The 18,415-nt window shown below is 41.2% G+C and overlaps 1 protein-coding gene across 2 annotated transcripts in view; it reads right to left on the minus strand.

The window, feature by feature from the left end:
- Positions 1-18,415, minus strand: part of RCBTB2 (RCC1 and BTB domain containing protein 2) — a 42,833-nt gene that overhangs the window by 11,277 nt on the left and 13,141 nt on the right. For both annotated transcript variants that reach the window (XM_080659241.1, XM_080659242.1), the window contains exons 2-8: positions 10,224-10,379; positions 9,845-9,995; positions 7,257-7,423; positions 6,413-6,571; positions 6,179-6,283; positions 5,163-5,305; positions 147-337 (exon numbers count right to left, since the gene is read on the minus strand). In XM_080659241.1, coding sequence (XP_080515367.1) covers positions 147-337; positions 5,163-5,305; positions 6,179-6,283; positions 6,413-6,571; positions 7,257-7,423; positions 9,845-9,995; positions 10,224-10,349 — 1,042 coding nt within the window. In that variant the 5' untranslated portion in view covers positions 10,350-10,379. The remainder of the gene's footprint in view (positions 1-146; positions 338-5,162; positions 5,306-6,178; positions 6,284-6,412; positions 6,572-7,256; positions 7,424-9,844; positions 9,996-10,223; positions 10,380-18,415) is intronic.

Below are 18,415 nucleotides of genomic sequence, written 5' to 3' on the forward strand. Positions count from 1 at the left end.
CAATCAAACTACTTCCTTTTCACAGGAGTCCATTAGAGGGAAATAAATGATACTGCACTTAACAAAGTCTTTCCTATCAAAATAAAAGTACCAGAGTTCTCTTCCTAGTTTTCAAGCATCACCCAAATGGACAGTGATCAGCTCACCCACAGACAGGAGGCGCCAGGAGACGGCGGGAGTGGCAAAGCAGGCAAACACGTCGTCCGTGCAGGAGAGGTGGGTGAGGTGAGGCTGGACCACGGACTGGCCCCGGCACTGGCCCCACATGTACACGTGCCCGCCCTGGGTCTTGGCAGCAGATGTGTGGGCAGAGTGGCAGGCTGCGATTTCTATAATTCTAAATTCACAAACACCAAGTAAACACAGTAAACAGGCGAAGAAATCACTTTATCTCATCTCCCCTTAGGTTTGATTTCAAAACACAAAACAAAAAAAAGTTACACACCTAATCTAGATTTTCAGGCAGTATACAGGTATTTACATCGAAGCTATACTTCAATGCACTTATAACTCATGAAGATCTTATCACCACTTCTAGCCAGCAGGCTTATAAAAACATGTACCATCCCATTTTGAAATCCAGTATAATTCAAGAGAGTAAAGACCAAAAAAAAAAGAAGAAGGAAATATGCAAATTGACCATCACCCCAACACACAAGATGGCCACCCCCATGTGGTCAAAGATGGCCATCCGCATGTGGACACAAGATGGCCACCACAAGATGGCCAGCAGGGAGGGCAGTTAGGGGGAACACAGGCCTGCAGGGGAGGGCAGTTGGGGGGAACCAGGCAGGCAGGGGAGGGCAATTGTGGGCAATCAGGCCAGCAGGAGAGGGCAGTTGGGAGGGACCAATTCTGCAAACAATTCCTTATATGCTTGGTCTACTGATTGAACCAGGAATGGGCTTATGATTCAGCAGGAACAGAGTCTTCCTCCAGATAGAAAGTGAGGAGCCAATGGCTTTTCTGTTGAGACTGCTGGGCTGGGAAAAAGTGGATCTGGGGCTGCCAGTGGGTGCCATCTCTAGCTGCATGGAGAAAGCCTGTCTTTAGTGAAAATCAAAAGAGTGAGACGAACAAACAGAGAAAAGCAGAGGTAGACATGGAGAGAGAGAGATAGAAATGGGGCAAAGGGTAGAAAGAAAAGAGACAGGAAGAAAAATGAGAGAGAAAACAGCATTACCATCTCTAAATCCAGATTCATCCCTGGACTTCCCTGTTTTATAAGCCAACTTACTGTTTCCGTTTACCTGTCCATAGCAGCTGGCCTGGCCCAATTATCTTTCAGGTGGATATGTCTTACTTATTCAGTTAGATTACTTATTCAGTTAGATTACAAGTTCCTGCCAGGCTGATTCACTGGCTTATTTCTCTCTCCTTAAGCACCCAGTACGTGTCTTACTAAATATAATTTGTAGATCATTTTATTAACTCATAGGGAGAGTCAACAACACAGAACAACTGAAGACTGGGTAAGACCACACTGACCAAGGCTAGCAATGGAAGGCTGGAGATATTCCTCCCCTGTGTGCTTTAACCAGAGGTTCCCAGTCCAGAAGGGAGGATGGTCATCGCACAATCTGGAGATTGCTGTGGCGGCTTCCCTCAGAAGGCTCTTTTCATGTGCAGCCCAAGTAATTCCCCTGACTTATTAGAAGGTAGCTCTCAGCTCTTGAAAACAACCCGAGTACTAGAAGAAATGAGGCTGTATGTCCCAGAGTGGGGAGCCTGGATGTGGAGGTAGGTTTGAATGCGAGCTTTACCACGAGGCTGTGTGACTGGGAATGTCCCTGAGATCTAGGAGTTTCAGTTTCATCACATTTTGAGGCCAGTGTGTGCGAATTAAGTGAGAAAACGTTAAGCCCAGGGGGTGGAGTGGGGGGGAGGGGGGTTGATGAGGGGAAAAACAGGGACATCTGTAATACTTTCAACAATAAAGATAATTTTTTTTAAAGAAAAACATTAAGCCCCAAGTACGATGACTGGTGTACAAACGGTAGCCTAACGGTAGAGGTTTCTCAATATTACTACTTCTACTCAGCATTTTAAGTGCCAAAGGCTCATGTGTGTAGAGAATGTGTATTTCTAATGGTCAATTCAAATTAGTAAGGCCTTTCCTATTTACATGGTTAAGCCAGTCAAATTGGCTCAAATCGAACTTTGCCTACATGGGGAAAATGGTCAATACTATTTTGTTTCTCAATAAGGAAATTTTTTTTTCCAAAAATAAAGAAAAAGGAAAAATAAAATAAATACATTCAAAGAAAGTGAATTTACTACTACCATCCATCTACCCTCACATTATACCCACATATGAGAGGAGCAACAATTCACTTAAAATGGCTTGGTGCAGTAGGCAAAACATGGGCTGGGAGTCGAGGCCAAGTACTAGTACTTAAACTCTTATAATCCATTTTATCATCTTAAAAAAAGAAAAGAGAGGTGGAGGCTTGTGGTGAAGATAAATGAAGTAAGCTACCCAGCACAGTGCACATTCAAAAATGGTTCTTCCCAGGAGTAACAGCTGCTTCAAGCACAATGGGGTCTGCCTGGAGGAGCTCATGCTTTAGCTAAAGAGAGAAGGAGCGTATCTGTGAAACTGCAAACAATTCCCAGATAACATCATAGTACCACCTACAAGTGCTCTGGTGAGTAAGAAGAAATACCTGTGTCTCCTCAGGGAGTATTTAAAGTAAAAGGGGGTAAGAAATATATGGACAAATGTGTAGGCATAGGGTGAAGACGGTACAACATTAAGAGGTCCTACCCGGAAGAGACAAGGAACTTTGGGGAGCAGAGAACAGTAACATTTGCTAGGAAAAGTGGGGTCAGTCTTAGATCCAAGGCTGAAGGGTTTAGATTTGATCTGATGTGATAGACAAGTGGGAAACAGCTGTGTAAACAGAGCCATGATAGGATGAAACGGAATTCTTAAATTACTCTGGCAACAGTGTGCACGATAGGCTGAAAGGGAGAGGAAGAACAGCCTAGATTAGAAGGTGAGCTAGGGAAGGCTGATGGATGTGCAGAGGTCATGTCCAAGCATGGCGCTAAGGGAAAGCCAGGTGGCCTTTGATATTGTGGGAGTTCAGGGCAAGTCACCCAAGATGTGCTTCTAGGGTATGCAGATTGTTTTGAGCTAAAGGCCACTTTAGACATGGGCTCAAGAGAAATTTCTGCCTCTCCCTGAACTATGATTCTAGAATAACTTGAATTAGAATAACTGATATTTAGAGAGAGGAAAGTAGAAGAGGAGAGAGAGAAACATGGATGTGGGAGCGGAACATCGATCAACTGCCTCCTGCACACCCCCTACTGGGGATCAAGCCCCCACCCTGGCATGTGCCCTGACCGGGAATTGAACCAACAACCTTTCGGTACACAGGAGGATGCACTGGCCAGAGCAGAAATAACCTCTTTTGATCTATCTATAGGGCAGGACAGACTTCTATTTACCAAACGTCTGCTCTTCTTATCATCCCGCAATGACCCTTTGAAGCCCCCAAAGCACCTTACCTCATCCTAGCTCAGGATGTCTTATATACCCATGTTCCCTTCTATTTCTGAACCTCACATGTATGTAAGTTCTCTGTCTCAGTATACGGGGTTCCCATACATATGTATGTATTAAATTTGGTTATTTTCTCTTGCCAATCTGTCTCATGTCTATTTGATTACTATTCCAGCCAGAAGGACCCTGAGAGCACAGGAAAGTTTGCTCCTACCGGATAGTATCAATGAGAGGAAGCAGAGGCCTGAGTCTAAGAAAACACCAACCTGTCAGTGTGGAGGGAGGGGGCCCAGTGCTGGTCAGATGGCAGGATGGGGGCTCAATCTACAGATATCTGAGCAGTTAACAAAAGAAAAAGGCCTTCTACATTTTAACTACTTTCTTATAAAGCAATCCGGCAATCTCTGGAAGAAGGGGAGGTTAGAACAGCCCAACACTGTTTAGATAAATATTAATTAACTGCTCTGTTCTCATCATATGTAATCACTTCCACAATGACCTACTCGGCAAAGACTTTTAGATTTTTTTAAAAAATATATTTTATTGATTTTTTACAGAGAGGAAGGGAGAGGGATAGAGAGTTAGAAACATCGATGAGAGAGAAACATCAATCAGCTGCCTCCTGCACGCCCCCTACTGGGGATGTGCCCACAACCAAGGTACATGCCCTTGACCGGAATCGAACCTGGGACCCTTGAGTCCACAGGCCGATGCTCTATCCACTGAGCCAAACCGGTTAGGGCGACTTCTAGATTTTTTTTTTTTAAATATCTTTTGTGTACTTTAGGGAACCACTTAAAATGATAGCCTTCCTTTTCTGTAATAACGTTCTATGAAAAATGTAACTGGTTGAAACACAAATAGTGTCCATTGATGCTAAACTACCCACCACAGAAAATCAAAATTCCTACATTCACTTCTGAAATGTTTACTATTAGCCTTCACAAAAAGGGAGCAGCCTTTGCCATTACAGGAGGTGGAAACACTGCTTTTTGGAGAAGGGCTGGTGCAGAGACAGCAAAGGGGTCAGGATGCAGAAGGATGAGGACCTGGCCTTCCCTAAGTATGGCCTGGTGACCTTCTCCTGAACGCCTAGGGACACAAGGAAAGTCCAGGGTGGGCACAGGCGTGGCTGCCGCTGCAGCTGCTACAGAAAGGAGAGCGGAGAAAGTTTAGAGGGAACCTTCAAGTCCAGGTTTGGACCAGAGCCACTGCCTAGGCACCCTGCCTTTGCCTGAGGTCGTCTGTTCTTATACCTGATTCATATCAAGAAGCAAATTTTCCTAAACGACAGAAAACAGACTGCAAATGTTATCAACTTCCTCTAAGAATGTAAAACAGAAAACCATGAGGAGGTCAGGAAAAGGTCAGTTGTGAGGAGAAGAATGTAGAATATCTGTTGGATGTTTAGTCATTGTAGTTTGTATAGAGTAACTATTGGAGGTATAGATGAAATATGGCTAAGTGAAATAGAATATTTGACATAAGTCAAATTCACCAACAATCCAAAGCCAATTTTAAAAAGGAATGAATGCTCATGTTAAAGAATATTCTAATACTAGCAGTAAATTCCCCACAATTCTATATTATGTCTATGTTTTGTTTAATCACTTAAGGAACATTGAGGTTATTTTGAAAATGCACATATTACCTGTCCTTTTCCACAACAACAGGAGTAGGATAGGACTGGTTACTTTTATTGCCAGTGCCCAACTGGCCATAAGAATTTGCACCCCAAGCATATACTTGGCCTTCATCTGTTAGTACTAGTGTGTGTGCGTAGCCACAGGCAACCTGAAAGAGAAAAACCAAATCCACTCAGGCCTGCAAACAGAGAGAAATATGCTTTCACAGAATAGGTTAAGAATTAAAAAAATAAATAAATAAATAAATAAAAGAAAAAGGCAAGAGGCAGCCTCCAAGAGAGCAAGCATTAAGTTAACCAGTCTCTCCAGAGCCAGCTTAGGTCCCATGCGGCCAAAATTACAGTCAGCTCGCCCTGAGTCCTTTAGTGACATGAGGCCAGTATTTACCTTCAAAGTGGCCTTCATTATGCTCACAGAGACCAAGGGGGCGAAGTTAATATGCAACAGACACTTTCACTTTTTAAGAAGAATTTTCTTCTTTTATTATAAAAGTTAACATGTTCATTGTGAAAAAAGTATAAGTATGAAAGCAATCTCAAGCTTGACATTTTTTTGAGTTATATAAAGATATGCAGATAGCTTTTTTAAATGGTCATATTGTATAAGCAGCTCTTTATCTTTTTTTAACTTAACATTACATAGAGTACTGTTCCTAAATCATAAAAACCCTTTGTAAACATATCTTCTCCACTAATTCTGTAAGTGACTTTCTCTTTGGTTCCTTAGAATAGAGTAGAATTACAGATCAAAGGGTATGACTATTTTTAAACCTCTTGATACATACTGTAAAAATTTCCTTGGAGAAGATTTTAACAATTTATATTCCAACAACTGTGTAAGAGAGTGCCCTAGAAATTTAAATTTTCTGATGAATAACTATAACTTAATTCAAGGAAATAGAGCTTAAACCTTTACTTAATGAAGATATCCAAGCAGCTAAATTTTTCATCCTGCTATAGAAACTGTTTTTAACACATTCGCATCTTTGCCACCAAAGGCTTAAAAACCAATAGAGACGTACCCGCTGGACACGAACACCTTGCAAAGCCAGTCTACAGGGGGTTGACTGGTTGCCACCACTGCCAAGTCCGAGCTGCCCATTCCCATTGTAGCCCCAGACATAAACCTGAGAGGAAATGAGAGACTCAGTGCCAACAAACGACAGAAAGTTCTCTGTGTGAGAAACATGCCATGTTGGTATGACACTGAAAAGGCAAACAGTTTTTTTAAGTGAAATATGAAATAACCTTCTTACCTCCCCATTGTCCACCACCGCCATGGAGCACATCTGCCCACATGCTATGTTCACAACTACTTTATTCTGTAAGCAGCTAGTGACTCTTCGAGGGATCGGCTGATTAGCTGTTGATCCAGATCCTACCTGCCCAGAGTTATTATAACCCCAGGCAAATACCTGTGTGAAAGAAGAGATCGATTAATGCAATATACTAATTTATAAAGTATCCCAATTATATACTAACATTTCGTATGGCTCCTCATCTTTCCTCTCAAAGTGGTTGCTATCCATAAACTGTCACAACACAGGCAGAGAAGTTTTGGTAAAATTCATTTTTTAAAATGTATTAATTTATAAAATTAGGTTATTGGTGTTATCTATACAAACAGCGGTAATTATTACCAAGTATCAAATAATCTATATTATAAAAGGCCTGTGGCCCTAACGCTGTAACAACCAAAGACCGGCACAGGTGGGCGGGGCTGTGAGCATGGCGAGGCTGCTCGGGTTGGCAGGGCCGCGCGATTTCGTGCTGGACTTCTAGTATTTATAATAATATCTACTTTGCACCAGCCATCTTTTCCAGCATTTGGGAATTTTTCTTTTTGTAAATAACCCCTTTGAGTATAGCAATATAGAAGAAATAGCACATCCTCTTAAATTTTGCAGTAATAGACATTTTTATTGCATGAAGGTAAAAAATAATATAAACACCATGACTATGAGTTGCTAACAAGAATAAAACTAAATTTGAGGGAGGTGGTCATTTTAATCAAATGATCATCCTTCTAGGACTGCTATAGGAATCTATATAATTTTACTGAAAAAAAAAATCAATGACATTTATGCTGACTATTCTTACTTCTCCATCAGATGTTAGCACCAAAGAATGGTAAGACCCACAGGCAACTTCAATCACTTGTTTGTTGGACAAATTAGTAGAGATATGACAGGGCACCAAACCATGATTAGTTGTCCCATTGCCCAGCTGGCTATAAGCATTATGACCCCAGGTAAAGACTTCTCCTTCTGAAAAAATAAACACAAAACACAAACATAATTAGCTTTCAAAATATCTACTTCATCATATGAAAATATATACTGCACACTTCTACAAGTGAAACTAAAAATTAAGTTGCAAAAGTGAATCAACTTCCCTATTCCACCAAACTCATTCTATAAAAATATGCATTTGAAAAATATAAACTACATTCTATCTCAAAGCAACAAGATGAAATTTAAGTAAATGCAATTATAATAGCTAGAAGATAGGCTCTCAATAAATGGCAGAAAAAAAGGCTGCTTTTAATAGAGTACAAAGAAAAAAAACATTAGATTGAAAGTAAAAAAATTTAACTTCCTTATCTATAAAATGATCACCAAGTTATTTTTTAATCTTTGTTATTAGATCACTTATTGCATAATATAATACACATTCATAAACGTTCATAAAATATATATGCACAATTTCATAAATAATTATAAAACACACATACCCATGTGCTACCATTCAGGTGAGAAAATATAACCTTTGGTCACTCCCAAAGCCCCCCACATATAAATCCAAAATTATTTGTCCTCTTTTTAAACTTTAAAGAAATGGAATCATACAGTATATACTTGCTTCATCTGTATTTCCTACCATATTGTCTCTTGGTGCTACATTCCGGATAATTATTTCTGATCTATCTTCCAGTCTATTAATTTTCTCTTTTGCTGTGTCCAAACTGCAGCTTAAATTGTCTACTGAGTTTTTCATTTGGATAATTATACTGTACATTTAGTTCTTTTTCAAATCTCTTATGATCTTTGCAGGTATCTTAGAGCTTATTTTTTATTTTTTCAAACAATAAATTCAGCCATCTTACCACTGGTGTCTGCTAATTCTAATATCTGATATTTGTAGTCAGTTTTTGCTGGCTCTTTTGCTGGTTCTCCTTCATGCTGCCTGTTTCCTTATGTACCTTGTTGCCTTTGACTATGTGCTGCTAATTGCGATTGGAAAATTATTTTTCAATGGCATCATACTCCCTCAGGCCCAGAATGAAGGTGCCTTCCTAAAGAAAGGATTTACATCAACTTAAGAAGGTACTTAAAAGTATCTCTTTAATAAATTCAAGACTTAAGATTTCCAGTCTGATGTGAATTGGAATACAAATCTATGGTTACAATCTCTCAGGGAGAGGTTTTCTTTCTTTTTTTCCTTCCTGATTTGCTCAGAGCCAAGGAATTCTTTTTTTTTTTTTTTAATATATTTTATTAATTTTTTACAGAGAGGAAGAGAGAGGAGAGAGATAGAGAGCTAGAAACATCGATGAGAGAGAAACATCGATCAGCTGCCTCCTGCACACCCCCTACTGGGGATGTGCCCGCAACCAAGGTACGTGCCCTTGACCGGAATCGAACCCGGGACCCCTCAGTCCGCAGGCCGACGCTCTATCCACTGAGCCAAACCGGTTTCGGCGAGCCAAGGAATTCTTTAGTTCGGTCTGTAAGAAGGAAGAACTGGCTCATCCTTGCCCTGAGAGTGTAGCCCTCTGTGGTCTCAGCCTAATGTGTTGACTTATGACCCCTTCACCTCATGAGTACGTTAGACCACAACTCCATTTAAGTGGACAGGCAGATGTCTTTAAGGCCAAATTGGCTTCAAGTTCCCCTCTGACTTCTTAATTCACACTTTCTCCTAAATCTGATCTAATAATTCCTTTCTGCCTGTCAGTGCTTTGATGCCTCATGAAAAATATTTTTAATATTTTAATAGTTGTTTTCAGGGAAGAAATGATCTAAATAATCTAGCCTGCTATTACTGGCAACCAATAATCCCTAAAGATTATTTTTTTAATGTGAAATAAGCACATAAAATAGAAAATTTATTTTCGGTTTAAAGAATACTAACAAAATAAATACTTAACAAAATACCTGGCTTAAGAAAAACTCTAACTTATGTTTTAATTATAATGTCTTATTAGTCTGAATTCATGAAATAGCCATGAGAATACTTAATTCCTTATATTACTAATACTACCTACAGTCATCAGTCACTTACATAAGAATCACAGAATGCTAAGAGTTGGAGGGGATGCTGGAATCTGGCTTTAGGCTTTCAGTTCATAGATCAGGAATCTCAAATTCAAAAAGTCTAGAGTGACTTCACCATTCTAATGCAAAATAATTATACTTGTACAGTGTAAACAAAAGGGGCTTACTGGGCTTAAAGCACTTCCATTCTTATATCTAAAGTGCCAATAATTGCTAGATTCCATCTGCTACATTACTTTACTCTGATATTCAGATATGTTCATATTTTATGTTGTCCAAAGCATAACCAAGTTCATAAGGCAGAGCCAGAAACTCTTGTCCAATCAAAAAGTATGTTTAGGGGGTGGTCCTACTCTTGTTTTTCAATAAATAAAGCAAGGGCTAAAATTCGCCACCTTGTTCCTACGTTACCTGTTGTCGCAAGAACAATATGTGGGCCACTCCCGTAGCTGAGGCAGGCTATTTTTTTGCCACTTAAAGAATCCAGTCTCCGAGGTTCAATGGTGCTCTGGACGTCACCTAATCCCAAACAGCCACAGCAGTTTGTGCCAAGCACAAAAACCTGTGGGGAAAACCACTGTTAGTTCAAGCAGTTCTGCTTCTGACAAACCTGTAATTACACTCAAACAGGCACAGTCCTCCTAAAACAAAACTGCTTTATTATATAATAAATACGAATCTACTCTGTACTTTTTTTAACCGTAATTCCTTAGTTCCCCCAAGGTCTTCAGTCTACCTAGCAAATTTATTACTGAAAATAGAAGTGGTTGAATTTTTTCTTCAAAATTACCTCATCATTCACTGTAGTATATAAAACTTCATTGCCAGCACTTCCAAAGACACAGGCCTGACGAATTAGCTGCAGTTCTTCCTCAGAACAAAGGGAGAAAATTGGCCACTTCCCCACATCTAACATCTTCAGAGAAGATGGAGTAGCCTGTACTGGCTGAAAAGGAAAATATATATATATTGAGACTATTCATTTAAAAATTAAATTTCTTTGCCCCTTTCATTTCTGTAGAAGAGCAGGCCTGATTTCATGAGGAACAAGTTCTTTCTATTTTTGAGAGGCTCTCACTGCTGAGGAAATTGCCTTTACAAGCTCAAGTGCTTCAGTACTGCTCTCACTGCAACCGAGAGCCAGAAGCTCTGGACAGAATCAGATGCCACCTACTAATTTTCATCAAGGACATGGGAATCATCCAAGGCCAAACATTGGGAGCTGAATGGCTAGCCATCTCTGTAAGTGCTGGCTGTGTCTTAAACATAGCTCTGGAAACCAGGCTGGTTGTAAAAGCAGGAGGGTAAGGGGGAGAGGTAGGACTGCTATTTCATTAGCTGCCCAAGTCTTAACGAAACAAGTCCTTGGAAAAGAACAATGCTGAAGGTGATACCAAGGAAACAGTCCAGAAATTTCAGGTCAGGGGCCAGTTCTGACCTTCAGTTTAAACAGCTGGTGGGTTCCCTCATCCCCCACTCAGGTTTGGGTATTGGTAGGAAGAAACACTCAGAAGGTGTATGTATTCATTTGCTAGGGCTACTATAACAAAGTACCACAAATGGAGTGACTTGACAACAGAAATTTATTTCTCACAGTTCTGGAGGCTGGGAAGTCCAAGAGCAAGACACCAGCACAGTCATGTTCCTGGTTCATTGCTGGTGGTTCTCACATGGTGGAAGGTGCTGGGGATCTCTCTGGAGCCCCTTTTAGAAAGGCACTAATTTCAATCATGAGTGTTCCACCCGTGACTTAAGCACCTCCCACTTCTTAATACCTTTGGAAGTTAGGATTTCAACATATGAATGGGGGTGGCAGGGCAACAACAGTGATACCTTCTGAGAAATGCATTGTTAGGCAATTTTGTCATCATGTGAACATCATAGAGTGCACTTAGACAAACCTAGGTGGTTATAGTCTACTATGTACCTAGGCTACATGATATAGTCTATTGCTCCTAGGCTGCAAGCCTGTATACATGTTATGTACTAAATACTGTAGGCAATTGTAATGCATTGCACTACAATGTTACACTATCACTAGGCAACAGGAATTTTTGAGGTCCATTATAATCTTACTAGAGGCCCAGTGCACAAAATTCGTGCACAGGGGGTGGGGGGATGTCCCTCAGTCCAGCCTGCACCCTCTCCAATCTGGGACATCCCTCTCACAATCCAGGACTGCTGGCTCCCAACTGCTCACCTGCCTGCCTGCCTGATTGCCCCCTAACCACTCCCCTGCCAGCCTGATCAACGTCTAACTGCTCCACTGCTGGCCCGATTGCCCCTAACTGCCTCCCCTGATGGCCTGGTCACCCCTAACTGCCCTCCCCTTCTGGTCTGGTCGTCCTCAACTGCCCTCCCCTGATGGCCCGGTCACCCCTAACTGCCCTCCCCTGCACGCCTGGTCACCCCTAACTGCCCTCCCCTGTTGGCCTGGTCACCCTCCAACTGCCCTCCCCTATAGGCCTGATCACCCCTAACTGCCCTCCCCTGCAGGCCTGGTCCCTCCCCCAAGTGACCTCCTCTGAAGACCTGGTCCCCCCCAACTGCCTTCCCCTGCCGGCCTGGTTGCCCCTAACTGCCCTCCCCTGCTGGCCTGGTCACCCCTAACAGGCCTCCCCTGCCGGCCTGGTCGCCCCTAACTGCTCTCCCCTGCAGGCCTGGTTGCCCCCAACTGCCCTCCCCTGCATGCCTGGTCCCCCCCAACTGCCCTCCCCTGCAGACCTGGGTTCCCCCCAACTGCCCTCCCCTGCTGGCCTGATAGCCCACAACTGCCCTCCCTGCTGGCCATCTTGTGGCGGCCATCTTGTGTCCACATGGGGATGGCCATCTTTGACCACATGTGGGCAGCCAGCTTGTGTGTTGGGGTGACGGTCAATTTGCATATTACCTCTTTATTATATAGGATAAGACCACCATCCTTATGTGAACTTTCATTGATCAAAAAACATGGTTATGTGGCACATGACTGTAAACTCACACATTTAGCTCATGAGCATCTGCACTTATGATGAGAAAAGAGCATTCAAGATGGACATTATAAAGCTATTTTGAAGAGCGCTTTTATTGATTTGCTATACTGAAAACATGTACTTTTCAAATTTCAATATTTTTGTAGATTACAATAAGATGCATAAACAGCCAATATGCCTATTAAATGACATGTTTGGCCGTTTTCCCAATAATCATCATACTCTTGTCCTGGTGGGTTGCTCAGTTGGTTGGAGCATAAAAAGGTTGTGGGTTCAATTCCTGGTCAGGGTGCATACCTAGGTTGTGGGTTCAACCTGAATGGGGTGCTTACAGGAGGCAACTGATCAATGTTCCTCTCTCTTTCTCTCTCTCACTCTCTCTCTCTTTCTTCCCCTTCTCTCTCTAAAATCAATAAACATATCCTCAGATAAGGATTAAAAATAAATAATAAATAATCATCATACTCTTTATGGATTTAAAGGAGCAAGGGATTTTCTTAGGCCTGTCTTTCTTATCAGCTACTAAGTCAACCTTACTAGGAATGAGTTCTGGTAGGAAGATGATCGTGTTAGATACTTATTTTCTACAGACCTGAAAGGATATTTGTCCCTTCCACCCTTCGGAATCATGGCCTTAATGACACCTTGGTTCTAGACTTCTAGCTTCTAGAACTAGGAGAGGATAAATTTCTGTTATTTTAAGCCCCTCAGTTTGTGGTCCTTTGTTAGGGCACCCTTAGGAAAATAGTACAGAGGCAAAGCAGCTTGTCATTGCTAACAGAATCACCCTGAGTTAGTGGCAGAGCCTGAACCGGGGCGAACTCCCCTGACGCCTAATCCAGCCACTTAACTTCACCATGCCACTTGAACTGTGAGACCCTGTCCCAAGAATGATGTATTCTATTATCTTTTGGGCAACACCCAAGGTCACTTTAGAGCTAAGGACAGAACCTAAGCTTCTACTTTAAATTACCCTCCTCCTTATGTCTACAAAGAACCTAATTTTCTATGAGGTCCTTATTTTAATATTTTTCCTACCTAACTCTAGAAATTTCAAAAAGAACAATGTTTGGGATGTGGCATGAAATATTTAATGAAGATATCTTATGTGCTAGTTAGGAGTTCTTATATATTATTTCTAATCTTCTCAATTGTAGGACATAGATATTGCTATCCTCATTTTACATATAAGAAACTGAGGCCCAGAGAGACTAAGTAATCCTCCAAGATCACTAGCTCCTAATGGATGAGCTCAGATTTCTTTCCACACATGATCTCTTGCTGAGTAAGAAGTTCACATAGCCCTGACCGGTTTGGCTCAGTGGATAGAGCATCGGCCTGCGGACTGAAGGGTCCCAGGTTCAATTCCGGTCAAGGGCATGTACCTTGGTTGCGGGCACATCTCCGGTGGGGGGTGTGCAAGAGGCAGCTGATCGATGTTTCTCTCTCATTGATGTTTCTAACTCTCTCTCCCTCTCCCTTCCTCTCTGTAAAAATCAATAAAGTCTATTAAAAAAAAAAAAAGAAGAAGAAGTTCACATAAAAAGTTATATTACTGGTAGACCTAGTGCTTGCTTGTATTTGCAGGGCTTTGGCTGTTGTTCACACAAAGTCCTTATGAGCAGGGCAGTGATACCCACTGTGAGCTGTTGGCATGCATGAACAGGGCAGATGGCAAAATACGAGAAAACAAGCAGCAATGACTTACTGCTACCTAATTTTTTTCTTTCAAGTCCAAAAATAGCTTAGTTTTTTTTGGATTTCAACCTGTCCTGCTATAAAATCAAGTGGTTTCCTAGATGCCTAGAATCAGGTTGCAAAGTCAACTAGCAACTGAACGCTAGCCCATCTCTACAAAATCTATAGTACTCAGCTCATAACTCTGCTGACCACTGGGATTCCAGTGTGTTTGTAATGTCACCTGCAGCATACATTTGTGAAAGGACACTTCTGGTCATGAGAACACTGGGTCTGACAGTATCACTGAAGATTTACTGGGTGTCCAATATTAAAGGTATAAAAATGGGACATAATCACTCCCTTCAAATTCTCACAATTTAATAGAAAGCAAATAACCACACTATAACCTAAGTAAAACAGAGGTGTGAATATACTGGTTTTTAATTCTGTCAGAGGCTGGCTGCTGAAGTTAGTCATCAAAAATTCATTTTTTGTTGTTTGTATGGAAAATCATACGATAATTATAATTAAAGAATAAATTACGAAACAAGAATAAACTGTTTCACGTACTTATAACTGTAAACCTACTTTTGCCCCACTCTGCATAATAAAAGTATATATAGTACAAGAATTCACACGCAGCACCCTATAGGAGCTTCAATCATGCTGCAACCACCTGCAGGATGGGAGCCATCTCCATAGAAGGCACCCAACCGCCTTGCCTCTATGCCCAACTGTTATGTCAGGGACTGGCTGAACAAGAGCCAACAGTGGGCAACAGGAAAATATGTATGGGGGGAAAGGCGCTATCAAGGAATGAGAGCTCTCCTTTACTGCTTTGTTCACATCCAGTCCACCTCCCCCATCTTTTGCTGGCGTCTGTTTGGGAAATGCAAAGTAGCAAAGTTATAATTAGCTCAAGGAAAACATAATTAAGGAAACAGAGTTCCATAAAGTTAGAAACCAAAATGCATTTTATTATTCCTTTGAGTGTGTGCTACATGTGTAATTGTTTTTCCATCAATGAGAACCAAGTGGATTATGATACTTCACTTAACTACAATTATTAAGTTGTCATAATTCAGTTTAAAATACAGCATATGGGAAAGAATTAAAATTACATGTTGAACTTCCTAGCAAAAAAAAGAAAGAAAGAAAACCAGCCAACACCTTGCCCTTTGAAGATTTCCTGGCAGTATAACACTTTATATGTAATAAAGTAATTTCATTGCTAATTCTTTGAGTCCATTTTTTATTTTATAAAATCTGTCTCCAGAGAAAAGTTAGGAAATTTCCTATTAACATTTTGTAAGACTCTCCAGTCCTATATATTACTTTTCTAAGCTATTTTTGGACTTTCCTACAAAGACTCACAAACAAGCACTTTGAATCAGCACATGGTAACATTATGGTTCAATTTCAGAAACTTCTGAATCTATGCTCGCTTTGTATAATTTACATTGTTCACTATATTTTTAGAATATTTTATTTAAAAAAGAGTGGAAATAGAAAAGTAGAAGTTAATAGTGGCAGTTAATATTAAGCAGATACTAACAGTGAAGAGCAGATATTCTCTAAATTTAATAAAATTAACACTAGATGGTAATCAATGTGCATGCTGAAAGATGTGAAACTTTTAATGTCAATTGGACACTGATTGGACTAAAGCTGGTTGACTGTAATGTTCAGATGTGATGAAACAGAAGTAAATTAAAGAATATCTATAATGAATTAAGATCATGTCGAGAGAGAAAAATGGCGGCGGAATAGACAGACGTGTTCCCAGCCTTGTCCCGGAGCAGAAAGAAAGAACGGCTGAGGGTCGCACTAGGAGTGTTTGTTGGCAAGTTGGGGGACAGCTGAACTCCAGAAGAAGGTGGGAGACTGCTAGACGGGGTTCCCCTGACCTGGCAGCTCCCACTGCGGCTGGGTCCCCTCCTGGAGCTGAGGGCTTGGACGCAGAGTCGCCGCCATCTGGAACCGGAAAGTGGAGCTTATCGGAAGCCTGAGAATCCACAACTGCGGCACCCACGGAACAGCTGCGAGCCCCAGAACAACGCTCCCCAATTGGCGCAAACACACGGGTTCAGAGGAGCTCTACACTCCACCACGGAAAGGTCAGATTTCGCCTAGGATAAGGTGAGGTCTCTGGTCCCAGCGCGAGAGAGGAGCGCGCGTTTTGCGGGAGCTGGAGGACCAGGGAAGTCTGCGCCTAGAAAAATCGGTGGCTGCTGGGGCTGGCGTGATCTGTGAATGTGGAAGGGGGTCCTCAGAGCTGCTAACAGAAGGGCTCTCTAAAAAGCAACCCATTTTGATCTGAAGTGCAGGGACACCCTAAGAATTTCAGGGGTGTGCTAGACTTACGCGCAGCCACGGAGTGCGCACACTTGGGCTTTTTCCTCTTGAAATTCTTGCTTCTGATTACTAAGCCCAATTCATAGGTTCACCCAGTTGGGGACACCCTGGGAGACTGCAGGGGAAAGTCGTTTTTCTGGAACCTGGGGATCGGAGCGGGGAGTGACCATCGGAGAGCCAGCTCTGAGGCAGCCCACTCCCACAAACCAGTAGTGAGTGCCACAGGGAAAGAAGGCTCTAACACTCCCTAGAGAGGCCATAGATAAACCCGGAAGTCAATCCAGAAACACTGCTACCCAGGGGCTGAATCACAAATTGACTCTTGTGTAATCAAAAATAAAGGAATACGAATTAAGACACACCGCCTGCTTAAAATCAGGACTGGCTTACATCACTGAAGAGCAGTGGAACGCAGGGAACTGCAATACTGTCCGGACTGAGAAACAGGCGTGCCAAACAGAACAACAGAGGAAGTGAATGACCTTCACTACTCCACATTTTATTTTTATTTTTTATTTTTTTATTTTCATTTTTTGCATCTTTTACTCAAGAAACTAATTTTTTTCCTCACTTGATTTTACCTTTTTAATTATTACATTTTTATTTTCAATCCGTATTATTACTACTGCTATTTTATCTTTTTTTTTTTTAAGTGTCATTTTATTTTCTCTTCATTTTGTTTTGGGATTAATGTTCTACATTCTATTTTTATCTTTCCTTTAGCATCATTTTACTCTATCTCAAATCTACCTTTATGCCATCACTCTCTTCCTCACTTTTCCCTTTTCAGTGTCCTGTTTATCTTACCCCTTTCCTGCTTTAGATTTTCCCTATTCTTTCTGTTTACCCCCTTTTAAAATTTCACCCTACTTATATATCTAATCTCCAATCCCCTGCTCCAAGTCCATACACACCTCTCTCTTCGCTGTCTCAACTATCCAAAAAATTGTTTTTCTCTCTGTCCTTTTGTTGTTGTTCGTTTGAATGTAGATTATATCGAATTTTTATGCTTTTTTGTGAGATTGTTTTGCTTATTCTTCTTTTGTTTATTTTTTTGTTTCTTTAGTGCTTCTGTTTTCCCTTGCCTCACTCAATATTAGTTGGTGTTGTAGTTTGTATTAATCCCCAGGTACTTGTTGCTGGCAATTGCTGGGATAAGTGATTGTTCTATTGGAGTTTTATCCCCAATATATATAGTCTGTTTCCCTTTCTCTCTTAGTCTCTTTCTTGTCTCTCTTACTTTTTTTTCTTCTTTTTTTTCCCTTTTCCCAATTTCATTTTGACACCCCCTTTTTTTTTCTTCTTCTTTCTTTCTTTTTCCTCTTCTTCTTTCTCTACTATCCCCTAATTTGCCTTTCTCTGGTGGTCACCTTTATTGGAGGTTATTAATATCGTGAATACATTTCTGTTCAGTGCCTTGTGTGTTGTACCTGGTAGTGCTGTATTTTGTGCCTTTAAATCGACGCAGGAGAGAGAGAACTACATAACCAGACACCTAGAGAAGAGAGACCATGGGGAGACAAAGACACAGCCCGCATATGAAAGAAAAGCAGGCATCACCAGAAAAGGAAGTAAAGGAAATGGAAGCAAGCAACCTTCCAGAAAAAGAATTCAGAGAAATGGTCATAAGGTGGCTGAAAAGAATGGAAGAAAAATTCGACAATATGAGCAAGAACCAAGAGGAAATGAAGAAGAACCAAGAAGAAATGAAAAATGACATCGCTGCTGTAAAGAACTCAATAGAAAGCATCAAGAGTAGACTAGAAGAGGCAGAGGACCGCATCAGTGAGCTAGAAGACAAGATGGGAAAAAATACCCAAGTAGAGCAACTTCTAGAAAAAAAAATTAAAAGGCAGGAGGAGAGCCTAAGGGAACTTTGGGACAACACGAAACAAAACAACATCCGCATAATAGGGGTTCCAGAAGGAAAGGAAGCTGAGCAAGGAATAGAAAACCTCTTTGAAGAAATAATGAC

The sequence above is a fragment of the Plecotus auritus genome (assembly GCF_963455305.1).
Source record: "Plecotus auritus genome assembly, chromosome: 3".
Taxonomy (NCBI): domain Eukaryota; kingdom Metazoa; phylum Chordata; class Mammalia; order Chiroptera; family Vespertilionidae; genus Plecotus; species Plecotus auritus.